The 27,910-nt window shown below is 39.9% G+C and overlaps 1 protein-coding gene and 1 pseudogene across 1 annotated transcript; one reads left to right on the forward strand and one right to left on the reverse strand.

Annotated features, from left to right (window-relative positions):
* Positions 1-145: 145 nt before the first annotated feature.
* On the reverse strand, positions 146-27,874 carry Scrn3 (secernin 3). Its single transcript, XM_051184465.1, has 7 exons — positions 27,715-27,874; positions 25,333-25,514; positions 24,619-24,815; positions 21,630-21,839; positions 6,308-6,470; positions 4,487-4,661; positions 146-484 (listed from the first exon to the last, which is right to left on the reverse strand). Exons 1-7 carry the CDS (start codon positions 27,871-27,873, stop codon positions 314-316), a joined length of 1,257 nt encoding a protein of 418 aa, XP_051040422.1. The 5' UTR covers position 27,874; the 3' UTR covers positions 146-313.
* On the forward strand, positions 18,760-19,648 carry LOC127222411 (BCL2/adenovirus E1B 19 kDa protein-interacting protein 3-like; annotated as a pseudogene).
* Positions 27,875-27,910: the final 36 nt, after the last annotated feature.

Below are 27,910 nucleotides of genomic sequence, written 5' to 3' on the forward strand. Positions count from 1 at the left end.
CTTAGACACTTTTCTAAGGTGGTTAATATTTGCCCAAAGCACAACAACTCATATGACAGACTTTCCATTGGGAGGGGAAAAAAGCATGGGGCTTTCTTAACTGAGAAAATGACGTAAGGGCAATACAGGATATGACAAGCAGAGCCCATGCATCGTGCTAGTGTTTTGTGCTTTATGCAACTAAATACTAATTACCATGGTTTTAACAGTCAAAATATCACTTAATATTATGCAGGGATAATCAGATCTCCTTAAAGTAGCTACGTATCATTTATCAGGCAGTAAGGAAGATTTTTGACCACTTAACATATCATTAAGAACTAATATTTGACTGATAAATTTTAATTTCATCTTGTACACATTGGGTAAAGAGATTAACAGTCTTATCCTTGTCAAGATGTTTGTTTTGGAGGACTGATTCCATCTCTTCAAACACTTCTTTTTCCAGCTTCTTTATGTTGTCTAACGTTGTCTTGCTTTTTTCCTAATTAAAATAATAAAAGTCAATACACTTACATGAATATAACAACATTCCAAATCACTGGCAAAGTTTATTTATTCTGGTTTCTACTGGTTAGGTTATTTTCCTAGTCTGTAGATACAAAAGGAATGAAAAAAAAAAAGAATGTTTTTCTTTAGGAAAAATCATTGCTCTAGGTTCAGTAAATGCACAAATACCAAAATTAGTTATTTTAGCTGAAAATACAAGAACACAGTATTAATAAACAAGAACAGTATTAATAAACAAGAACATAGTATTAATAAACACAGTATTAATAAACAAGAATGGCCACACAGTATTAATAAATAGGAAATTCAGAACAAGACAAATGGGAATTTGCTTTAGTTGAATATAATGAAGTGTACTGAAAATCAAGACTAGGATGTTTTTGTGGATTTAGAGCTTGTATATTTCAAGCCAATTTTATTTGATTAAGGAAATGGGCCTGCAGGTCCATGTCAGTGGCAGAATGTTTGCCTAGCACTCTTGAGGACTTGGGTTCAACCCTTAGCACTGAGAAAACAGGATAGCAGATAAATAAATGCCAATAAATTCCTTCACACCAAGGGAACAAAACAGTAATATTCAAGAGGAAAAGCAATAAAAAGGTATTTCTCCTTGTGTCAAGAAAGTGTGTGGGTGTGTGTGGGTGTGGGTGGGTGACTCTTAGAGAAAGCAGCACATTTCCTGTGCGCAGTGCTGAAGACTGAACTCAGGACCTTGTACACACTGGGCAAACGCTCTACCTCTCAACCCACATTTTCAACCTAAAAAGGAATAATTTTTTAAACAGTTGAAAAGTCATCATCAATTTGGATCTAGAGGGGGGAAAAGAACATTACCTAAGTAAGCACCGTTGCAAACTTCTCAACAATTTTGAGACCACCAAGTGCTACAAAATGATGATTCCTAACATGAAACTGCATGTATACCCCACTCCCCAAAGAAGCACTGTGTTTTGTGATAATGGGGGAAAATAATTTTGTAAATAAGCAGTATTTAAATAATTGATCATCTTTTTGAAAAACAAGCTCAGAATTGCTGCCTTCATGACATATAAAACAGATTCAGGATGGGTTAATCAAATAATGTTAGTATTTATTTATTTGTGTGCATTTGTGTGTGCATGTGAAGGTACCATCATGCTTTGCCTGGAAGTCAGATGGCAACTTGTAGGAGTTAGTTTTTTTCCTTTTACCATGTGGGTCCTGGGGACTGAACCCAAGTCATTAGTCTTGGCTGTAGGCGCCTTTACCTGCTGAGCCATTCAACCAGTCCTAGAGAATTACGTATTTTTTTAAAAGCACACATATGTGAGCCAGTAAGATGACTCAGTGGGTAAAGATGCTTGCCACCAAGTCTGATGACCTGAGTTCTATCCCCAGGACCTACATGGTCAAAGGAGAGAGCCAACTCCTGAAAATTGTCCTGACCTACCATAGACAGGCAGACACACACACACACACACACACACGCACGCACGCACGCACACACACACACATATATACACAGTGACATATAGATAGTACATGCATACATATAAACATTAATAAACATTTAAAAGTCATATATAACAGAAAGAAAATATAGAAAAATCACTTATTATGAGCTAAAGCAGGTGTTTTGAAGAATGAAATCAAAATGCCATAAGAAAAAAAAAACCAAAATTGACTAAATTAAATTTTTTGACATAAATGGTTAGTGTCAGTTAACTGACATTAAAAGAGGTGACGTAAGTTGGGTATGGTGACATTCACCTATAATTCTACTACTTGGAACTGAGACAGGAGAACCACTTATACTCAAGAGTAAGAGTCCAACTTGGGCAATACATCATGAGCCTATCTTTAATGTGTGTGTGAGATCTAATATTCATATTTTTGCCTCTTGAGGAAAAACAAAAGACTGACTCAAAATCAATTGAGAAATAAATTAAGGAAAAATGAATAGCTAAGTCACCTGAGGATAAAAAATAACAGTAAGCACAGATTTCCAGCCTCACTAGTACTCAAGAAATGTAAATCAAAGTTATCATATTAGTGACTCTCCTTAAGGCACAGAAGTAGCTATTTAGAGAGTCAGAAGAAGACCCAGCTCTGTACATGTCCCTCAAATTCCACTATCTGCCACTACCTTTTAATGTCACTTACTAGTGTTCATTAGCGCCTAAACCAGTAATAGCTTTTAAACCAATTCAACTTAGTTTACCAAATATTTAATACTGTCACAAAGCCTACCTCTTAGATGCAGTTTTATGGGGAAAACCCAACATGTGAGTGTTATCATGAGCGCTATATGTTATGTGGAAGTAGATCAAGGGACAGACAGATAGATGCTCCTGCAAGTATTGCTAAGGAGAATGAACCAAAGCACAGAGACCAGGCTGCCCGTAATCTCAGCAGCTTTGGAAGTGAGGCAGGAGGATTATAAATTCAAACTCTGCTTGGGTTATAGAATGACTTCCCAGCCTGGGCAACTCAATGAGCCCTTGTCTCAGAGAGTACAAAGGGGGTTGGGGGCAGCTTAGTGGTGGAGAGGACAGTCAACAGGTAGTATGGACAGATGAGAGACATACAAGAGAGCTGACCTTTTTTACAGGGGTGACTTAATGCCTGCCTTTGGACAGCACTTTCTTTCTAATCTTTTTTTTTTTTTTTTCCTCTGCAGAGTTAGAAGGAAAGGCTAGGCAGAAGTGAAGAAGTAGGGCATATTATAAATTATCTTTCAATCTGTTCCACAAAATAAATATATGTTTATTTTTGGGCATGCTATTTCATGTGATATAATGCTTTTCTAAATTGTTTCAAGTTTTAAAATAATGAGCACCTATCATTCTTGTAACAAAAAACTAAGCTAAAAACAAAATCGAAATACTAGTTGGGCATGGCAGCACACATCTTTTATCCCAGCACTCAGGAGGCAGAGGCAGGTGAATTCCTGTGAGTTCAAGCCAGCCTGGTCTACTCTGAAAATTCCAAGCTAGTCAGAAATATACAGTAAGACAAGGTTTCCAAACAAAATAATAAACCAAAACTGAAGTAAAAAACCCCAGCTCATTATTTTAAGTCTACAAAATCTTAACCACTTTTTCCAGCTGTATTTTTTTTTTTTTTTTTTTTTTTTTTTGGCAGTGCCAGATATTGGACCTGGAGACTTTCACATGCCAGGCGATCATTCTTTCACTGACCTACAGCACCTTAAGGCACTTTCAATTCTAATGCGGGGCTGCAGGATTCAGAACATTACATAAAAGACCAGACTAACTGCTTTTCAGACACTATTTTGGTGTGGAATATGTACTGAACAAACTATGCGACTTCCCTGAGTCTCAGAATAATAATAATAATTATCAGAATAATAATACCTTCCCCATAACATGGTTGTAAAGATTAAATAATACATATAAAACTATATATAATAAGTGTTCTGTAACTGTTAGCTGTTGTTACTATGTTCAAAATTCTAATTTTTCTAAAGGAGTCATAATATACATACACTCTTAGTTAGTTTTTTGAGAAAGGGTCTCTCTTTGTGTAGCCCTGACTGTCCTGAAACTCAATCTGTAGATCAGGCTGGCCTTGAACTCAGAGAGCTCTGCCTATCTCTGCCTCCTTATTGCTGGGATTAAAGGTGTGCACCCTTCCTTCCTTCCTTCCTTCCTTCCTTCCTTCCTTTCTTCTTTCCTTCCTTCATTTCTTTCTCTCTTTGTTTCTTTTTTGAGACATGGTTTCTTTGTGTAATAGTCCTAGCTGTCCTGGAACTAGCTCTGTAGACCAGGCTGGTCTTGAACTCAGATTCTCCTGCCTCTACCTCCCCAGTGCTGAGATTATAGGCATGTACCACCATGGGCCTGGTGACTATTTCTAATCCTATATTTTTCATGAAGGAAGGAAAGAAGGCAAATACTCCAAAATTCAAAATATGAACTGAATTACACCTTAAAGTATTCTTAATGTCACAACAGAAAGGGTAACATAACCATACCTTACTGTTACTTATCACTTCCCAGGCCTGTTGATGCTTTTGGTAGAGTGGGTGTCTTCTGTCAGGCTTGACATATGGCTTCTTTGCCATGGGCCTTTCAAGGTCAAATGTTGGTGATTTTGTATCCAACAGTTGTGAAATGTGTGGTACAAATATGAAGGGCTTAAAAACAGACCTATAAGAAAGAGTGTTTATTGAATTTGCATGTCAAGATAAAAAAAAAATTATTGTATCTTCCCAGATTCCTTCTAATTGAGTTTTCTAATAATAATGCATATACTCTAATTGGTTCCTGACTGCTGTGGGATATGACTTTAAGATATGTTACATTTATTCTAATAAAGAGCTGGGTGGCCAATAGCTAGACAGGAGAGGTATAGGTGGGGCTGCCAGGCAGAGAGAATAAATTGGAGGAGAAATGTAGACTCAAGAGAAGCAAAGAAAGAAAAAGATAAAGAAGAGAGAAAGGTAAAAGCCCAGAGGTAATAGGTAGACAGGATAATTTAACAAAAGCTGGCTAGGGGATTGAGAGATGGCTCAGTGGTTAAGAGCACTGGCTGTTCTTCCAGAGGACCTGAGTTCAATTCCCAGCAACCACATGGTGGCTCACAACCTTCTGTAATGAGATCTGGTGCCCTCTTCTGGTGTGCGGGCACACATGCAGGCAGAACACTGTATACATATAAATCTTTTTTAAAAAGAAAAAAGCTGGCTAGAAATAAGGCTGGGCATTCATAAGTAAGAATAAGTCTCTGTGTATTTACTTGGAGCTGGGTGGCATGCCCCCAAAGAGTGAAAAAAAAAAAACCATAACCAACTACACCTGCCACATTAGTTATTCTGAGACTCATCTCCCTTGTACATTTAGAAAAGAAGACAATATTTTATTTAGCCCTGTGTTCCCAAAGATCTACCAGATGGCCTGGCACACTAAGAATATTGGGAAAAAAGTTTGTCATTTGCCAGGGTGATAGCAATCCTAAGTGTCACAGATGCCAGTTATGGCTTATAGTAAAAAATCAGCACTAGAGTTAATGAGGCATGGGTTTCATCCTAACTAGTAAAAGATACCATTAATAATATGAAAAACTGTAACACCAGAGAAGTGAATACAGAGTTGTTTGTAATTTAACACACATTAAGTTTTATAAAAGATACTGACTTAACTTAAGATATGTTATGAAAGTCCTAAGGACACATAACTTGAATTGGTAACATTTTACACTGCACATGTATGTATTTTCTAAATAGGGTACATAAGTGTATCTGGTATAAGATCACTTATGCTGCTTACTGTTATTATCACTTCATATTACAAAGTTGGAAATCAGTGAGAAAAGTGACCTACTATCTTTCTTGACAATGCTAGAGATGCTTGTGGGCAAAAGAATCAGGATAACTGCATACAAGAACCAAATCCATTAACCTTTTCTTTTCATAAAAAACAAGAGCCACTATACACAGAGAAAGACATGCAATTAAAACCCAAACAGACAATGCATTAAAAGTTATGGCCTCAAGAGATGACTCAGTGGTAGTGCTCCTGTAGAAGACATGTCTTCAGTACCCAGCACCCACATCGATAGCTCACAACCACCTGTAAATCCAGCTCCAGGGGATCCAATGCCTCTGGTGTCTACAGTCACCTGCACAGTCATCACACACACACACACACACACACACACACACACACTTTAAAATAATAAAACTTTCAAAAGAAGTAATTGCTTAAACAAATTATACTGACAAAATCATCTCCACACTAATGACTGTACCCCACTCCACGGCCTCTTGGTGGTTTATAGTATTTCAGGACTTCACCTCTCAGGATGTGGCGTCCCTGTAAAGAAGTGAATGCAAGGAAGGCTGGGATCCTGAGGTAAAACAGAAACCATGCTTGAGGTGGTCAGGAATTCTCCCTTCATGTTGATGCCACTTGGTTCATCTCGAAGAATTTCCATCATTGTTTCAAAAGTTATGTTTCCTGGGGAAATAGTTGTAAAACCCATCAAATAATCCATATATTTTACAAACATAAGCTTTTTTTCCCTCTATAAGTAAAACAATACTCACTGGTATTGATTCTCCAGCACCAAAACGGGGGTGGTGGAGTATGTTTGTGACTGACCTGTGTCTGTACTCAGCATTTATATCAGACAAAAATTCACACATCAAATCAGTCGTGTGTGCTACTGTGTCACGGTGTCTATTCTAGCACAGACTGTTTAACAAGTTAAAAGTCAGTGTGGAGGGCCTATCTGGGGCTGGAGAAATGGCTCAGAGGTTAACAGCACCTATTGCTCTTCTAGAGGACCCAGGTTTGGTTGCCAGCACCCACAAGGTGACTCACAACCACCCAGAACTTCCTCAGCCTCCAGGGTGTTGTGATTCGGGAACCACTATATAAAAACCACCATATAAAAACCATTTTAGGAAAAATATCTGTGAGAGACAGTGGAGAAATAGAAGAAGATCAAGGAAACCCCAGACTGACAAAAGTCTGAGCCTGAGTTTAGCAGAAGAAAAGATTTTGTGTAAGTAAACCTGACTACCATTCTCTATGGACATCTCAGCAAAGCTGTCACAAGTGAATCCGTGACTTAAAGAGTCAACCTTGCTGAGCAGGCGGTGGCAGCACACAGCCTTTAATCAGGAGGCAGAGGCAAGTGGATCTCTGCGAGCTTGAGGCCAGCCTGGTCTACAGAGAGAGTTCCAGAACAGCCAGGGCTACACAGAGAAATCCTGTTTCCAAAAACAAAACAAAGGAAACAAAATAAATCTACCTTTGGGATTTGGGAGCTGTGCAGTCTCAAAATAGGCCTGCCCAAGTCTCCCTACAGCTCTGCCACCGAGCTATGGGAAATGGAGTCCCATCCCCTGCTCTTCTTGTATACCTTGCTTCTGTCTGCGACCATCCCCCATTCTTCTTTCTTCCTACCCTACTCTTATTTCCCTCTCCACTGACCCACACCCCCCCCACACACACACACAACTCTCTCTCTCTCTCTCACTGGGACAGGGTTTGCTAGTTATCCAGGGTAGTTCGCAAACCTGCAAACCCCCTGCCTCAGTTTTCTAATAGCTTTGACGATATGCATGCAATACCATCTTGGCTGGAATTTATGTGTTTATTTATTGCCTCAAGAATGTCCTTAATGTTTTAAGTGCCCAATGGTGAGTGATGAAATCTCTTGGTTTTATTTCAGCCTTGTATTTGGAGAACATTTTCACTAAGTTGCAATTCAAAATTAGTAGATGCCATTTTTCTCCCTTACGAGTGTCATTTCCTAGCCTCTGGGTTCCCTCCTTTCTGTCAGTTTTACATTTTCTCCTGTGAATATTATTTAGATGCTTTACAAATTCTTCTGGCTTTCCTCTGAAACATTATGATGATGTGCCTGTAGTATTCAGGCATCTATCTGGCCTGTCCTTGAGATTCTGACAGGATATGTCCTCAGCTGCAGCCACTAAGAGCAACTCCTATGCACATTTACTATGTCCTCTTGTAAAAGACAGGACTTATCCACCCCGTTTCTCTGTCTCCCCCTACTTTTGTCCCCAGGGACTGGTGTCTGCCTTACTTCTCTGCCTGTTCTAACAAATCTCCCATGTGAGCCCTGTTGTAAGGCGAGACTCCTTCCCACCATTTTTAAATAAATTGTAACATTGGTGCCATGACTTGGATGGCCCTCCTGGTACTTTCTCCTGCAGTCTGAGGCATGCCTGGAACTCGGTCCATATAAAACAGCCCCTATCACTGGGGCCCTCCATATAATACCAACATGATGAGTGAGGCCCCTCTTCTCCACCTCTAGCCATTTCCCATGAGTAAGGATTCATCTCTCGAGCGTAGTTTCTCGCTTTTTGGCCTCATCAAGTCCTGGTACCAGGCAATCACAGCTCTTTTGGGCTCTGAGGCCTTTGCCCCTGTTCTTTGTGGAACGATGCACAGAACAGCCTTATTTAATCTGATCATCCCTGAATTCCTGAGACACTAGGAATTGCAGACTCTTGGATCTTACTTCTCCGCCCCATCCATGGGAACTGCGCCCATCTTTGCAGTCAGACCTGGTCTCAAATACCAATCCTTAGATACCAATCCAAATGGCTGCTTCCTGGAACTCTATACATCCTGATGTTTTACAGGATCATTTCTTTCTACCAGAGACCCGATAGATGGAAGGAGGTATCACCCTTTCACTCTTCCACCTCCTCCTCCCCCAATAAGCCTCTTAACACTAACTCTGCTGCTTGTGGCATGTTTACTTAGTGGCAAGGCCCACCAAAAGGTAATTACTTCACACTGGGCCCCTACTACCTGCTCCACCCTTGACACATCTGCAATCTTCCACCTGCAACAAACCCTGTTCTCATTCACTGATGGCTTTCCCTTCCCTTCAATACCGACACTTGGGTCTCTGGTGGGGTTCTGGATGTAAGGCTTCCTCTCTCCAGCACAGTCCTTTCCTAGCCTTCTGGCTTTTCTCAAAGACCTGGTACCAGGCAACTGTGTCTCCCTTGGGCTCAGAGCTCTTAGGCTCTGTTCTTACGTGATGGTGTACAGAAACAGCTTGTGCCCACTCAGTCTGATCCTCTCTGGATCCCTGGAATGCCAGCATATTTAGACCTTTGACTCTTCTTTCTCTACCTCACTCATGCCCACTCAACTCAACCTCTGCCTCATCCTTGGAGACTGTCATGCACCTCCTCGCCCCCACTGGTAAGTCTTTTGGAGATCCGCTGACCACTCCTTTTAGGTCAAATCTGGCCTAAGTATTCCTTGGACCAGACAGTCAGGGACAAAGACAAAGAATTCTCCACTTTCTTTTTCCTTGCTCACAAACCTGCTTGTGTCTGTCTGCTCTCCCTCCCTGTCTATGTCTGCTGCAACGTGGGAGTCAGAGATGGACAGTCCTCAGGAAAGACAGAACAAACTAACCACTCCTTGTTAAAATGTCACAGGAACTTCACCTCCATTGGGGCCCTGCTCCCTTAAGCTTCAAGAGACACTGAAATCAACTGCCTTGTGTGGTGATATTTTGTTTGTGCTTTAACAAACAGAGTTTGCCTGAAGATCAGAGTGTGGCACTCACCTTTAATCCCAGCACTCGGGAGGCATTGGCAGACAGATCTCTGTGAGTTCAAGGCCAGCCTGGGCTACACTAGACTGATCCAGTCTCAAAGAGAACCAGAGGTCACACCTTTGATCCCAGCACTTGGGATCACACACCTTTAGTCCCAGCACTGTGGAGATGGAGAAAGATATTGAGGAGACAGAAGCTCAGGGTATTCAGTCAGAGGATTCCTAGAGACAGGATCTCCCCTTTGTTCTGAGGATTCAGTAGAGGTAAGTGATGGGAGATGTCATTCTGTAAATATGTTTCTCATACTGGTTAATGAATAAAGCACTGTTGGCCAATAGGAAAGCAAGATAGGCGGGACTAGGAGACAAGGAGGAAAGAGGAAGTAGGGAAGAGGAGTCAAGATGGAGAGACTGGGGAGAAGAGACGCCAGCCGGCTCTCCGAGGGTAAGAGGAGACCACGTGGAAATACATAGATTAGCAGAAATGGGTTAATACTTAAGACAGAGCTAGCCGATAAGAAACAAGTAACTGGCCAACAGCATTATATCAAATACAGAGTCTCTGTGTGTTAATTGGGGTAGGCGCGGCGGCGGGACAGGACTGGCGGCGGCGGGCAGAAAAACCATACTCCTTACAGGTAAGAACTGGCTAGTTCTGGCTACTCTGCTTCTCTGGTCTCTCAGCTTTAACCCCTATATCTGACTCCAGGTTTTTATTATTAAGACCAATTAGAACTCGAGCTACAGCCTTGTCCCCAATTCCAGAAGAATGAATCTTTCATCCCACAGTTTCTCTCAACTCTACTGGATTGGGAACCCCATATGGAAGTGGATGCTTTCCTTCCTGAGCCCTCTCCTCATTGTCCTATCTTTAACAACCACACCCTGCTTCATTCATTTTTTTCTAGTTTCTCCAACAATGCATTCAAAAATCTCTGATCAAACAATTAACCAGCTATTGCTACAGGACTATCAACTGTTAGGCACAGAGCTGGAGGCGCAAGGCTAACAAACATGTCCAGGTGGTGAGAGCCAGCAGCACCCCAGAGGCATGTACGTCCCCCGTACTGAGACAGAGAGACAGAGAGAGAGGGATTCACAGAACAGATTTCAATGTAACTTCTTACTATTCCTTCATTTAAAAGGAACTCCTTTTTCAATGACTGCCCTCAGTAATGGACCACCTGTGTTTCCTGGTAAGTTGGATAGAAAGAGGATGTCTGGGTGATGCAGTGGTGTTGGGAAAGGATCAGATGCTTTAAGGTTTGTTTATGTAAAGATAAGAAAGCTTAATTGGTGATATGGAAAAGTGACTGCAAATTTTTAAAAGGATGAAACATGTTCTAGATTTTTCTCTCACTATGCTAACTCATGGAATTCTGTTAAGCTATTAATCAGGCAGAGTATTACTGATATTTCTGTAATGTGAATTTCAGTACAGATTACAAATAGCTGCAATGCTAATGTGTCTAAAACTTATCTTTAAACAAACTCAAAAAATTCTTGTAAGATCCAGGCAGTCAACTTGGATTCCCCTCAAACAGCATCTTGTCAGGTCCAAGAGGCACCGGATGGCCCCACAGGGCCTGGACAGTAAAGTGAAATAGCCAGCTCTTCCTGGACTTGACCAGCACCTCAGCTTTCTCAGGTCCCCCAAAGATTACAATGCCCCCAAGTCAGCAATAAGCAGTCTGGAGAACACGGCATCCTTATCCCCGCCTCACCTGCTACCACTTTCTAACTCCTCACCTTTTTATAATAAACAAAAGGAAGGAATGTGAGTATTCAGGCATCTGTACTGGCCTGCCCTTAGGGTCCGGACAGGATACCTCCTCAGCTGCAGCCACTAACAGAACACCACCTGTGCACATTCACTATGTTCCCTTATAAAAGGCAGGCCTTGCTCACCTCCTGACCCTCTCCCTTTCTCTCTCTCCCGATACTCCTGTCCCCAAGGACTGGTCTCTGTTAGTGTCCTCTTTGTGATATGTGGAGCCACTTTGTGGCTTAGATGGCTTTTATTAATTAGAAAAAATTATCAGCCAGTATTCTTTGAATACTGGTTCAGTGTCTCTGTCCTTTCTGCTGAGATGCACCGCCCCCCAGCACGCACGCACGCACGCACGCACGCACGCACGCACGCGCATGCATGAAACCTGTTCTCTGGATCCAGGCCCTTCTCACTTTTCCCCCATATTTTCTATTTTCTAACCTTCCTTTCTTCCTTCCTTCCTTCCTTCCTTCCTTCCTTCCTTCCTTCCTTCCTTCCTTCCTTCCTTCCTTCCTTCCTTCCTTCCTTCCTTCCTTCCTTCCTTCCTTCCTTCCTTCCTTCCTTCCTTCCTTTTTGATTTTTTTGGTTTTTGAGGACTGGGTTTCTCTGTATTGCTTTGGAGCCAGTTCTGGCACTCGCTCTGTAGACCAGACTGGCCTGGAATTCAGAGAGATCCGAGCCTGCCTCTGCCTCCTGAGTGCTGGGACTAAAGGTGTGTACCACCAACACCCGCCTTACTTTTCTCTTTTTCAATTAGGATATTTTCTACTAACCTTTCATTTGCTATTTTTCATCTCTGTTGAATTTGTTGTTAAAGCAATCTGATGACCCCTTAGCATCAGTCATATTTTTTCCTATCATTTCTACTTGATCCCTAGTTTACAGATGAAAATTCTACATTTTCTCTTTTTCTTTGTTTTCTTTTTCTTTATTTCCTTTGAGACAGGATCTCACTATATTACCCTGGCTGACCTAGATGGAAATATGTAGACAAGTAGGCCTTGAACTTGAGGCCATCTTCTTGCCTCCCAAGTGTCGAGATGGTAATCATACCACCACATCCAGCTCCATTTTCTGCATATAATTGTCTCAAACAAATTTTTTGCTGTTAAAAAAGTTTCAATGTAATTTTAACTTTAAATTGTTTCTAATAAAGTTAATATGTAGATAGCCTGAGAATTGGTTTATAATGTCCCTTCTTTCCCCTCTTGGTTTTTAGTCATTTGGTCTTATATCTTGACAGGCCTGGTCATTTTTCCCCATTTTCCTGTTTGTTTATAAATGTGATGTGTGTTCCATGTGATTACATGTGCTAGTACATATGAATTCATGTGGAGTCATGAGATTGGTGTCTACAATCACCCGATCATTCTTCCACCTAATTCACTGAAGGGACCCTTAGCAAACCCAGAGCTTGCTCATATGGCTAGTGTCAGGAGTCGGCTTGGCATGGGGATAGTGTCTCTGCCTTCAAGGCTGGCATTACAGGTGGGCACCACATTCATCTGACACTATGTGGGTTCTGGGGATCTGAACTTGGGTCCTCATGCTTACACAGCAAGTATTTTAATGAGGTCTAACCCCAAATTATTTCTGACTGAATACTGAATATAACAAGTGAAAGTTTGTAAAGCTCTTCATGGGGTTTTCTATTTACTTATGTATTTTATGTATGTGAGTGTTTTTGTCTGTGTGTACATCTGAACACCAGAAGAGAGCACTGGATTCCATGGGACTGTTATAAATGGTTGTGAGCTGCCTTGTAGGTACTGGGAATCAAACTCAGGACCTCTGGAAGAGCAGCTGGTGCTTTTAGCCATTGAACTATCTCTTCAGTCCCCAAATTTGGACTCTCTTTTTTGGGGGGAATTTTCTTACACAGAGGATTGAATAATCTAGAAATAAATAAGATACACAGAGATGACTTTGATCTGTTGAGATGGAACTACTGTTCATTCTCACCTCTGAAGAGAATTCTGGGATCTCCACTGGACACTTGGGCCACTTTCCACTCCTGCCTCTCAGCTGATCCTCAGAGAATGTTGTCTTAAGGCCTATGGCACTCCTAGGAGCTCTGGTTAGCATTTAAGAGCCTTAACTACTTTCTGCTTAATTACTCTGTGTTTCATATTACCTTTAAACTATGACATAAAAAGCTGGGTTCTTGGGCTAGGATGTATCTCAGTGACTAACAGGTACCAGGTCCTGGATTTACTTCCAAAATTAAAGACTAAAAAGGGAAAGAAAAGGCCCATACAAAGCACTAGAATGGGATCTTAATTGCTCTCAGCTAAGCTGTTGGGGGTGCTGATTCATGCCTTCAAGCAGTGGGCTTTCCTTCTCAGGACTGCAGAGTCATTCTTAGGTTAGTCTAATACCAGGTACTTCTTTACAGTCAGTAGTAAGCCTTCACCCAAACCACACTATGCTCCTCATTTACCAAATGTGTCAGCCTCCTGTTGTCCTAAAGTAATACTAGTTTCCTATAACATCCACCCCAAGAGCCACAGGCTATCTAACAAAACCCCAAACCAGTAACAGGTATGCGAGACCTCCTTTCGTCGTTTTCAGGGGATTAGAAGAGATTCCTTAAACAGTACAGCCTATTGTTGCTGCCATTGGTTGCCTCCCAGAAATTGAAGATTAAGTCCCTACTGCCGAAGACAACACACATTTTGGACAGAGGACTCAGCAAATTTGAGCTGGAACTAACTCAAAAGCCTCCTCCCCGAGACTAGCTTTCATATTACCAGAGCTATTATGTAAGCTCCTAAGGCAGCAAAGCGATCAAAAGTCTTACTCAGCTATGATGTCTATGAACCACAATGATCAGCATGGCAATATGCCTAAAAGGCAGTAGTGGCCACTGTCTAGATAGACTTAAATCCTACTTAGCAGGAGGGAACTCAGGCCTACTACTATAAACTCAGCCAACTACACATGACTAGTGAGGCAATGCATGTTAGAGAATCTACTACCACCACTTTCCTAACCCAGTATGAATCTATACACTTATCTTTATATCAGTAAGTACGCATAGCTCTCACCCCTCATCAAAGAGGCTTGTTTGCAGCAAGAGACCATTACAGAAAGCCACAGCTAATCAAAACACATACAACAACAGAATGTGGGGCACCCAGCCCCAGCAGACATATCTACATCACAGCTCTTGCACCCAAGGCTCAGGGAACATCACAAAAGAAGGGGAAGAAAGATTGCAAGGTAGAGGACCAGGAAGTCTGCGGTGAGAATGTGCCTTCTATGTGACAGGGAAGCTACACCCATGAAATACCAACAACATGCTGCCTAAACAAGACTGGAGTAACCAATAACAGTTGATGTCCTGATATAGATGGAGCACATCTAACGCCACAGGCAATTAACGACTGCTGAGAGAGAGATGGGGACTTAAGTCTTCCCCAGGGATGAGCCCCATCTGGTTATCCAATAGTAAGTGGTCAGTTCTAGAAACATATACATTAGGCACCACCAAATGGACTCAGTAGGTTATATTTTTATGTAGATTTATTCATATGTAACAACAATGATTAAAGAAGAGGAGGCCAATAAATTTGGGAGGGAGAGGTGGCCACACAGAGGAGGGATAGGAGATAAATAATGAAAGTATACTTTAAACTGAGAAAAGTAAAATATAATTTCTGCCATTAGATACACTAGAATATCTTATGTAGGAATGTTTAATTGTTGTATTAAAATGATTTCTAAAGAAACAGTCTTCATTTACTTATGGGTAACTGACTTATTTCCTCAAAAAACCCTACAATAATTGGGAGTGAAAGCATATTTTAATAGTGTATGGACTTAGTATACACCAGGCCCTGGATTAACTCAGAGACAATGTAAAAGGCAAGACCCCCCCCCTCTTCTCCAATATGGGGATCAAAAGTAAAATTCACAGAGAGTCACATTATGATTTTTGATGCTTCAATGAAAAAGGAAATTACCTTTAATACAAAAGAATCTAATGTTCTGCTGTTAAAGATGCAAGCTACCAACAATTTTCTATTAATGGCAACAGATTATATGCACACATGCGTGCTCTTACCTAGTTCCTTCATAATATAACCATGATTTGAAGTGCAAAAAATACCTTGCTGAATTTAGAGATAACTTGTTAGGGAGGCCGCGCTGTATCTTTTTCAGTAAATCTTGAATAACACTGGGGAGAAAAGAGGGATACATCTATACTCAGCCCTCGATATTAAACTCAACAATAAAGCAAAACCCTACCATTCACACCTATCTATCAGGCACAAAGCTTCAACATCTAGTGAGATTTAAAAATGATTCAGGTCTAAATTCCTACAAATGGCAAGTTTTAATAAAAAACAGTGTCAGAACTGTAACACCGTGATAATATAGGCATTACAAAAATTCAAAACCTACAATTCTCAAAATGAAAGGAGGATTTACATGACCACTCGAGGAGGACAGCTCTAAGTGATCCACTAGCAAGCATTGAATAAGTACTAAGACTGCAGTGGAAGGTTCAGTAAAGTGAACGTAAAACACAGGGTGCAATTTCACAGCAATTTAAACTGGTTACTTAAAATACACGCATGAATATAGATACAATTTGGATATACATGCAGCACACTTAATAGCCATCAGGTAGGGACAGATGGAAAGAAGGGAAGTAGGCTCTTTTATCTAGAAAAAAATCATAGCAAATTTTAAAAATAATATTTCAGTAGACAATTTCATATGGAACTATTGGGAAGACATTTATTCTTTTGGCAAAGCATAGAAAACTGGATGAACTGTACATCACACTTGGAAAGAGTGATGTCTGCCAGATGCATCCAGTACTACACTCATACATGCATTTCAGGTCTGTGATTCTGTTATTTTATAGTTAAATATGACAATTATTTCAGGGTAGTATCCAATTAGTTTATAACATTCTATTTGGTTTTCCCTCCTCTTGTCCAATTACCCTCAACCTTGGGATTCTTGACATTTTCGTCTATCATGTTTGTCTGAGACATAGTCTTACTATCACAGTCCAGAGTGAACTTGCTTGGTTCTTCCCATCTCAGCTACCAAATGCTCAATCCTTGAGGAATTAGGAGCAAGTCCTCACACCTAGTTCATTCCTGACTAGTGCAAAACAATGAATTAAAGAAACTAACTAACACAACCAAAGAGCAAGTAGGAAAGCTTAGTTTTTACCAGTTTCACAGAGAAGGCAAATGAGATCTCACATATAAAATAAAGATACTATCTGTTTCTCATGGCCACTTGTGGGCCATAGATAAGAAAATAACTCCGCAGAGTATCCTTGACAAGCCTGGAAGACGGGAGTGGCAGCTGTTACTGCAATGGCTACTCTTGAGTTACTCCATGCCTACGATAAAGATCCCTGGAGTAACATGCTGTGGCATTTCTAACATATCTGGGGAGGGAGGGTTGCTAAATATTTGTAAAATGTCAAGCTAACATTGAAAATCTGTATAGGAAACTTTAAATTAGAAGACATTCTTTTGGATATTAAAATATCTTAAGATAGTGAATACCCAGAAAAAAAAATTTAAGTTGTTCTAAGAATGTTCTGTCACACTTTATTTTGCCATACCAAATAGCTAACATAGGACTAAACTATTTAATGAATACCTCAAGGCAAATATTAATCACTGACTGGCCCATCTGAGTAGTGCTTTCTGATTACTTATAGAAACATTTCATATGGATTGGGCATGGTAGTACAGGCCTTTAATCCCAGCACTTGGGAGGAAGAGGCAAACAAGTGTCTGTGAGGTCCAGCCTAGCTCAGACTACACAGCAAGTACTAGGCCAGTTGGAAATACACAGTAAGACCCCTTCTCCAAAAGTATTTTTTCATTATTATTATTCTTTAAGTGAAGGTGATCAGTTACATTTTTTCATTACAATTACCCTTGTGAAAATTATCTGCCACTTAGTAATCTAAATTAAAAGTACTTTGCTAAAATTATTTGGTAAGAAGTGAAGAAAGGTATTTTGGAAGTTCTTTGCTTTCTGGATTTTTGTTTTTATTCTGTTGTTGGTGTTGGTAGCCCTCGCTGGCATGAAACTCAGATCAGGTTGTTAAAACCAGAGATCCTTGGTGTCTGCCTCCCAACCACTAAGCTTACAAGATTGCACAACTGTGCCTGACTAGAGGGTTTGTTTTTTTGTTTTTTTGTTTTTGTTTTTGTTTTTGTTTGTTTGGTTTTGGTTTTTTGAGACAGGGTTTCTCTGTGTAGCTTTGGAGCCTCTCCTGGAACTCACTCTGTAGACCAGGCTGTCCTTAAACTCACAGAAATCTGCCTGCCTCTGTCTCCCAAGTGCTGGGATTAAAGACATGTGCCACTACTGCTCAGCTAGAGGTTATCTTTTAAGAGCCAGTAGTAATCCAAAGATAAATGGGAAAAATAACATGCTTAATAAGTAATTTGTAGATAATGACAAACTTTTGATAAATGAAAGTGTCTAATCTCATTAATAAATGATATCTCTAAATAATATGCTAATTTTGCCTACAAATTTGCAAAAGTAGAACAAAGTAATGTTCTAAATTGATAAGCATATTAGAAACTGGCATTCAAATATTGTTGGTGGAAATCTGAATTAATGAAACTTTCTGACTTTTCCCAACATATTTCAAGTCTTTTTTTTTCATATTCCAAGTCTTAAAATATATATGATCAAATAAATATGTAATACACATAGGTTTCCAACTTCACATTCTTCCTTCAGAAACTCATTCTAGGATGGAAATCACGGATGTAATATAAACAAGCTATAGACAGGCTACATAATTTTCAGTAACAAAAAACTAAAACATTTCAAAAACAGGGTTAGCTGAAGTCTGATCAGAAATTTCTACTATGTAATGATTAAAATACTACTACAGAGAAATAAAGGAGCTATTAAAATACTAGTATAATACACCTGTTTCTGTGTATTTAAAACTAAACACCTATATATTTCTAACTAGAGAAAAAATAATGACAGATGTGTGATGACACAGGCTTGTAATCCCAGGACACAGGAGGCAGAATCAGGAGGTACATAAGTTTGTGGCCAACCTCTGCTATATGTCAAGACCTTGTTTCAAAACAATAAAGTCATGGGGGCTGGAGAGATAGCTCCGTGGTTAAGAGCACTGGCTGCTCTTCCAGAGGACCCAGGTTTGATTCCAGCACCTATATGACAGCTCAGTCATCTGTAACTCGAGTACCAAGGGAATCTGATGCTCTTTGTGGGCTTCCAATGCCCTCCGTGGGCATCAGGCACACAACCAGGCATAGGTAGACAGAACATCCGTACACATAAAGTATCTTAAATTAAGAAAGTAACATTAGAGCCCAGCTTCGCCTGGCCTCAGAGCTAACCGGCAACGGGTGGCCCTTGTTCGTTCGAGACCACCACTGGGCTCAGGCTCTTTTGCAGAGCCACAATGTCGCAGAGTGGGGAAGAGAACCTGCAGGGCTCCTGGGTAGAACTGCATTTCAGCAATGGGAATGGGAACAGTGTTCCAGCCACCATCTCTATTTATAATGGTGACATGGAAAAATACTGCTTGATGCCCAGCATGACTGGGCGAAGTAGCTCCAAGAGTTCTCACTGTGACAGCCCACCTCACTCCCAGACACCACAAGATATCAACAGAGCTGAAACAGACAGCCACAGCTTTGGAGAGAAAAACAGCACTCGGTCTGAGGAAGATTATATTGAGAGAAGAAGAGAAGTTGAAAGCATCTTGAAGAAAAACTCAGACTACATATGGGATTGGTCAAGTTGGCCAGAAAACACCCCCCCCCAAGGAGTTCCTTTTTAAACACCCGAAACGCACAAATACTCTCAGCATGAGAAACACCAGCGTTATGAAGAAAGGCGGCATTTTCTCAGCAGACTTTCTGAAGGTTGCTCTCTCATCTGCTGGCCATTGGATTGGGGATCTATATTGGAAGACGCCTGACAACTTCCACTAGCACCTTTTAATGGAAGAATTGGATCTGACTTTTGTTCACACAGTGAGGATTCATGTCTGAGCTGTGACAAGATAATAAGAGCTAGCATGATCCTTGGGTGTATGCACTTCCTGAGTTTATTTGTGCTGTAAATGCAGTGTTCCTGATTTAGTAAGATAGAATAGACTCTAATATCATGACCTATAATTATACCTATAGGATCAATTAATAAGCATGTCAGACTGATGCCTACTGTAGCATTTACTAGTAAATTTTCTTTGAATATTAGATATAAGTAGTATAAATAATTTTAATATACTCACAATGGTGTATTTAAAATGATCTGTAATCATAATCCAGTTGAGACACTTTACACTTCAAAAGAATGAATAAGTGATATTAAAAGTCATTAAAGGGTTTGTCCTGAAGGAATATTGTGGCCTTATAATCCTATTACAGAGTAGAAATTGCTACCTGGCTAATTAAATGGGTGCAGGTTATCTGTGAAGATCTCTTACTATGTGAAATAAGTAGCAAGTAGAAGCTAAGGTTACTCACAGACCCCACTGTGCAGTCCCCCTTCTGGTTTTGCAGGATGAGGATTCCAGTCTCATTGTCTGCCATTACTGCCTTGGGCAGTCAGTTTTGTTGCAGGCACCTACATCACTCTGCTGGGTTTAATCCCATTTTGTACTTAAATTTTGTGTGCTTTTAAAATCACTTGTAAGCAGATCTGTCTACTTTAAAAGACTGGAAATGAAAATAAAATAAATCTCCCAAACCCTTTGGAGATTATTGGATTCGAATATGGTATTGGATTCGCAAATGGTATTGGATTCGCATATGGGTTAATCCGTAGCCGGAGACTGTCAGTCCAGGCACACTCCCAGTCTTCCTCTTTATAGCATGCTCTTAAAGACTGCTCCTTGACATGCTGTGTATATATCCTGTTGTATTTGTTTCACTGTCCTACACTTACTCAGGTGAGTTCAAATAAAAGTAACATTTTAACAAAAAAAAAAAAAAGAGAGAGAGAGAGAGAGAGAGAGAACATTATATGCAAAAAGCTCTGAGTGCATGGTACCATTTCAGATATAATGAATGCATACACAAGACTGTCTCATTAAGCAGGTGTCATCGACGAATATAAAAGAACTGCATGCAGGAAAATGGAGAGACTTCTGTTTGCTCTTGTGCACTTTAGCTGCGAACCCTGCAAATACATGTTCTGAGTAGAAGAGAAGCACAATCTATTAAAGGCACAGGCATGAGTTCTGCTTCCTCTGAGGCTATGTGCACAGCACCTGGACCAACTCTCCATCGTCAGCTGTAAGCTTGAGCCAACACTGTAAGCAGCTGCCGGAAATCTTTGCCCAGTTAACAAAAATGAGACAATTTGGAGGGCAGGTGACACTTGGAGGACAGTTTTGCAGCACAGAATATTTCCCAGTGTTATTGTGACTGCAGTCTGAGTAAATCCTATGTTGTGCCATACTGTACCATGCTGGGAAAATCTGTACAATGCTGTGCCATGCTATGCAAGCAGAAGTAGGAATCCTTGGTCTTTCTGGTCTGAAGAATCAGAAGTCAGCCGCAGACACTGGAAACTGAGGGGGATATTCCACGAAGCTTAGAGAGGAACTCTAAATTACTTGTTCTTGTTTTGATTTATTGGGGGGGAGGGATAGGGTTTTGACTCTTTTCTAAGGCTGAGTGTGGCCTTGAACTAACAGAGATCCATCTACCTCTTAATCCCGAGTCCTGGGATTAAAAGGGTGTACCACCACTGCCTGACCCCTATAGCTTATGGCAAACTTTGCTTTCTGAATCCTCAGGCAAGCTTTAATAAATCATAAATAATATATCACCACATACAAACATGAGTGTGCATACCTGAACACATATGTGAGCATATATGAAGCCACACACAAACAAAATAAGACAAAACATATAAACAAAAATACTACTGTTAAAAGATAATTTAAAAAAAGAGGCAGTATGGCCAGGTGTCATGGCCCACGCCTTTAATCCCAGCACTCAGAAGACAAAGACAGGTGGATCTCTGTGAGTTCCAAGGCCAGTCAGAGCTATATAGTGAGATCCTGGTTCAAATTTTTTTTTAAAAAAAAGAAAAATGTTTCTGAGGTTTGAGAATCTGAACTTGGCCCTCAAAAAGAATCAGTACTTTCTCACAATGGTTTAATACTTCTTACATATCAAAAAGTAGCTTATACTATCCTAATGCTCTCTGTTTATTCAAACTATATTTTTATTATAAGATTATATCACTCCCATATTACATCTGACAAAATTCAATTTTTGTGCTACAATTACCTTTATGCTTATTCAGAAGCTTGACACCCTGACAGTATCTGCTTGATGAAGTCATCATTGAAGCTGTGTTAATGTAAGAATATGCTGCAGTAAAATCAAAGTCCTCTTTGCCATTCCACCAGCCTTTCTGCTTAGCATAGTTTCTCATGTTGGGGTGTTCCCGGTCGATCTTGCTTGTTATGGAGAGCTGATTGGAAATATTCCGAACTCCTATTTCAAAATGATGAAGAAAAGTTACCTTTAACATAAACAATCTATCACTACACTATGTAAACTTGATGCGAGTTTTTTGCCATGTACATCTACTGCATAGTCTAAACAAATTTTAAAATTAAACTTTGAGAAAACTGTAGACTCGGATGTAGTTATGTGAAATAATCCAGAGATAGTATACACTTCATTCAGTTTCCACCCATCACATTTCATAATACTATAGAATAAATAATATTACAACCAGAATGTTGGTATTGATGTCAAGAAAAAGAATATTTGCACCATGTTACTGTTTCATACCAAAGCCATGCATTCCCAATCCTAATAATTCATTACCTCCAGGTACCCAGTAAATGCTTTTACGATAATGTAACTCAACGTTACATATTATATAGGGGCTGGTAAGAGAGCTTAGTGTGTAAAGACACTGGCCACAAGTCTGACCATCTGAATTCAATCCCCAGAGCCCACATGATGGAAACTAATTCTCAAAACTCTTTCTCCGACCTCCACATATGTGCCATAGCACACATGCCCACGTACACACAAATTAACATTTTTAAAAGAATGTTATATAAGCGAAATCACACAGTAAATAACCTTCTGGGTTTTTGTAAATTATTTAAAAAGTTTTAAATGTACATTTGTTTTCTTGTGTGTATGTGCATTGAGGCACCCTTTTACCATGTGTTTTCTGGGGAATCAAACTCAGGTTGTCAGGGCTGGCGGCAAGCACCATTACCCATTGAGCCACCCTGCGGCCTGTAAGGTAAAAAGCTTCTGGCTTTTTACCTCGGTATAATTCTACTCATCACATTATTCTTTATTTCTGAGTAGTATCTTATGGTAAGATGTATGACGCTTTGTTTAGCATTTCAATTCACATACATACTATGCAATGACCAGATGCAGGTGATCAACTATCCATCAGAAATGGATCACTTCTGTGCTAGGGATACTCAAAACAACAATCTAGTTCTTGAGATGATTTAGGAAGAGAAAGAGAAGGCAGAAGCAAGTGATCTCAGCAGGATAATCAGACCCAGGAAGGCATCCATGACCAGGTAAGACTTTTTTCTAAGATTTATTATGTATACAGTATCCTGCTTGCATGCCTGCCTGCACACCAGAAGAGGGCACCAGATCTCATAACAAGGTTGTGAGCCACCATGTGGTTGCTGTGAATTGAACTCAGGACCTCTGGAAGAGCAGCCAGTGCTCTTAACCTCTGAATCATCTCTCCTGCCTCCACTTTTTTCAATACTATTCATTCATTTGTCTTTTACACAATATGTTCAATAAAAGATAAAGTGGTCAGACAGGGTTTTTCTGTGTAGCTCTGGCTATCCTGGAACTTGCTGTATAGACCTGGTTGGCTTCAAACTCAGAGGTTTGCTTACCTCTGCCTCCTGGGTGCTAGGATTAAAGGTGTGTGCCACCACCGAAGAGTGACAATGATCTTGAACTTCTGAGCTCCCTACTTCTATGCTTCCCAGATGTTGGGATTACAGGAATCTGCCATTCACAGCTTTATACAATGCTGATGATTAAACCAGGACTTTGTGTATGCTAGACAAACACAATACCAACTGAGCTAACCTCCATTTAGTATTTACATGTGTCTCATCTGTTTGTAAAACCAGGAGAGTCAATATATAAGTACACAAGAAATATGTGATTATGTTTCAACATAAATCTACCCTCTAACTACAAAACAATGAACTGAGAATAGGGATGAAAAGACTAACTCACTACTTGAAGTTGCTTTCTATCCCTGGATTTCTTTGTTTGAAATTAAGAGGACTGGCTGCAGAGAGAGCTTAACGGGTTATCTGAATTCAAATCTCCAAGGCTCATGGAAAGTCGCGGATGGTGGTAGTATCTATAATCCCAGAGCTTCTGTGGTGAGATGAAAGACAATATAGGAAAATGCCCAGAAGCTCATGGATCAGAAAGCCAGGCATACACAGAAGCAGCAAATAGGCACCTTGCCACAAAGAGGACAGTGAGTCACCAGAGGTTGTCCTCTGACCTTCAATGCACAGTGGTCACGCATGACCCCCTCCCAACATAGACATGTACACACACCACAAACACACTCACACAAGAAGAAGTAAGAGGACTACTTCACCACAAACAACCACAAATAAATCATGAGAGGGGTCAACTCCAAAGCAGTCAGTAGTCAATGACACCCAATTTTGTCTTATTACTGTGTCAATATATTTAAACACTGGCCCCAACCCAACTCCCTTTTCTTTTTTTTCTTTTTTTTTTTTTTAGTTTTTCAAATCAGGGTTTCTCTGTAGCTGTAGCTTTGGAACCAGTTCTGGAACTAGCTCTGTAGACCAAGCTGGCCTCGAACTCACAGAGATCCACCTGCCTCTGTCACCGAGTGCTGGGATTAAAGGCATGCACCACCAACACTCAGCTTAACTCCCTTTTCTTTACCTCCATACTTACACATAATATAATACTGGAATTCTGTTCTAAGTTAAAAAAAAAAAAAAGGTAGTTGTTAAAAAGAGAGAAAACACTATAAATAGCCAAAAGCTGCTGTAGAGATAATGCTTCCTGCTTATTTTTTGTAAGAATGTTCATCATAGTTTCTTTTCCCTTTATGTTCTTCCTCATTTTAACTTTGCTCTGCAGTTTATCTTTTAATGCAATGGATTATAAATTTTGAAAGGCAAGTAAATTTATTAGCTACAGATAAGTATACATATTTTATTAATTACATAAGTATATAAACCAAATTGCAAATAGTTGTTCATACCTTGGACTTTTTCTGCTGCCCAGTACTTCCCTGAAGTCTCCAGAATCCAGGCTTCATTCCTATCAGCTATCAGGAAACTGTTATAATAGCTAAATTCTTCACCCTCTGCACAATTTCCACCTTGGCCATATTTTTCTAGTAAGTCAACAATGACATCGAGAGCTTTTTCAGCTGTATCAGCTCTTTCAAGGCCAAGTCTAAAATAAAAATACAGAGGATCTCAAATTAAAAATAATTTCCTTTATTCATCTTAACTTCATGTTCAAGAAGTACCATGTTTATTACATTCAAAGTAAAAACAAAAAGTGCAAGTTAACAGTAAAATCTTTTAAAGTTTTACTTCTGAAGGCAGTTTGGAACAATGAAAATATTTTTGGGGTCAACTTCCATCTTGTTAACTTATTGCAAAGTTATTTTATTTCTAAGGCTGAGATATCTCTTTGTAAAGTGAAGACATTAACCAACCACGTTATAAAGCAATTCAGGCATTTCTGATGAATTATAATTTCTGATTTTGGCCCCTCTCCCAATCAGTGATGTGCATGGGTGTGTGTAAGTGTCAGGAGGTGTTTGTGCAGTACGTACATGTTTATGTGGGTGTGTGCCTAGGGTATGCATTCATGCAAGCATGCATGGAGAAGCCAGGGGTTGGCGTCTGACAGCTTTCTCAATTGCACTGTATAGTCTGTAGTGAGAAAACAACATAATAGTTACCTGACAAGGTCCATGCCCAAAAGTGCTTCCTCCTTAGAAATAGCTTCTCTTCCCCATACAGCTTCATTCCCAATGCAGACTCCATGCTCATTGGCTCCCATTTCTGCCCCCCACAACCAAGCTGGGCGACTAAGGACAACAGCATAGGTTTCAGGAACTTGATCAATTTCTATATAAGTACACTGTAAAACCAAAAAGTCATATAATTGTAAAAATCAAAAATAGAAAGTTATCAATTTCCCGAATTTAAAACACCATTTGGAAGGCATGATCACTATGAAGGTTGATGAAATGGAACCGAATTGAAACCTTCAATAATAAAAGCATTAACCTTAAAACTCATTCAGAATTGACTGTAAAGCATTCATTGTTTAAATACGTTTTGAGTATGACCTATTATAATGTACATGAGACATGTCAGTTATAAAGATAAAGGAACACCTCAAGAAACAAAGGCATCTCCATTAACTGAGATAAAACAAACTTTGTGAAGGCCTGGAAGGGAATGGACAGAGGTGCCCTGGCAGCTTAGAAGTGATGGTTATTAATCTTCATACTGTCTCATGGAGAATTAAGAAAGCAGTTCTCAAGTCCAATGTCTAGTGTGTCCTGACCAGTGACACACTAAAGTACTCACAGGTGCCAGACACCCTTAGTCAGATGAGAAAGACTTGTTGCAGAGCTCACACTTATGTGTAAGAGACCTATGAGGAAAAGTGGGGACCTGGCTTACATGATGGGTGGATTAAATCATACACACACAGAACAGAAATGCTATCCCAAGTTACAGCAAAACTGTAGCCTAACATACGAAAAAGTCATATTTAATGCATCTACAAAGTTCATAACAATAGAAGATAATATAAACCTTTACGTTCCATGTAAACAGACTGTTTACCTAAACATTTTAAAGGACATTTTATTTAATGTGCATGTAAAAGGTGAGGGAAAACACAAAATGTATGTTGGTGTTATTATCGGATGCCTACTAAACCTCTTTTGATGGACCACAAAACATATTTATAGGGCTGAAAAATGTGGCACCAGAGGAAGGAAAAGAAAAACAACCTGTTATTTAATAAATCTAAAATATTTCTTTTCTTGTTCTATACCAAGAAAATCCCTTTGATCCATCAGCTGAAATCATTCTTCTTTTAAAGGTTTATTTGTTATTTTGTTTAATGAGTGTTTTGCTTAGGCTTAGGCTTAGGCTTACAGCATTTCTGTGCATATGTGTGCCTGGTGCCCACAAAGGTCAAAAGACAATATTGGATATCATGGAACTGGAGTTATGGATGGTTGTGAGCCACTATGTGGGTGCTGGGAATCAAACCTGGGTCCTCTGCAAGAACAAGTGCTCTTAACTACTGAGTCAACTATCCAGCTCCACTCTTTAATGGCTAGTTTAATCTGGATGTTCCTTCTCTGCTGCCACAGCCTGCTATGCCTCCCCCTACTTTATTGTTAAGATTTGTCCAGGTTTTGGGGAGGGCCTAGGCCCTGCTCCAAATGATATGACAGACTTTGAAGATCCCCATGGATGTCTGCTCCCTGGGGAGCAGAAAGAGGAGGGGCTAGGGATTGGTTGAGGGGGACAGGGGAGGATGGGAGGGTTTGACATGTAAAACAAGCTTGTTTCAAATTTAAATTTTAAAAAATCATCAAAAAATATATTTGTCCAGGTTTTAATAACTGACTTTAAATCCCTTACCACAGCAAACATATATAACATATAAAAAGCATTCAGATATTTAATCAAAGAGATAATAATTTTTATTTTCTTAGCAGCTTCTAAATTATTGAAATAAAAGACCAGAAGTCCATTTTTGGGTCAAGCCATTTTCAAGCTTAAATTCTTGAATTTTAACTTCAGTGGTCTTCTGTCAATTGGGAGCTAATGAAAGAAACAACCATTTCCAGGTCTGGAGAGATGGCTCAGTGGTTAAGAACACCTGCTGTTCTTGTAGAAAACCAGTGCTCAGTTCCTGGCACACACATGACAGTTCACAGCCGTCTGTAACTGTAGTTGCAGAGGATCTTACACCTTCTTCTGACCGCCTTGGGTACGAGGCATGCATGGTGCACAAACATACATACAGGTAAAATACTCATATACATAAAAGAATATTACATTATTTTTTAAAGAACTATTCATTTGATTTTTGTTGGTGTTTGTCTGTTTGCTTTTCAAGGCAGGGTTTCTCTGTATTGCTTTGGAGGCTGTCCTGGAACTAGTTCTCATAGACCAAGCTGGTCTCGAACTCACAGAGATCTGCCTGCTTCTGCCTTCCAAGTGCTGGGATTAAAGGTGTGCTCCACCACTCGGCCCCATTTGATATTTTTAAAGATAGACATTGCTAATGCAACATATATTTTACCTACCTTAAGACGTTTTTGTAAATCATTATGAACTGCAGCTGGATAGTAAATTACTTCTTGTACTTCATCAAAGAGTCTGTCTGAATTTTTTCCAAAAATAACCCTATTATCAACTGTTGCTGGGGGTAATGCCACAAAAGTGTCGCAGGAATAGGGTTCCATTTCTTTAAAAAAAAAATGAAAGCATATATGTTTCAAA

Source organism: Phodopus roborovskii, unplaced genomic scaffold (genome assembly GCF_943737965.1).
Source record: "Phodopus roborovskii unplaced genomic scaffold, PHOROB, whole genome shotgun sequence".
Classification (NCBI taxonomy): domain Eukaryota; kingdom Metazoa; phylum Chordata; class Mammalia; order Rodentia; family Cricetidae; genus Phodopus; species Phodopus roborovskii.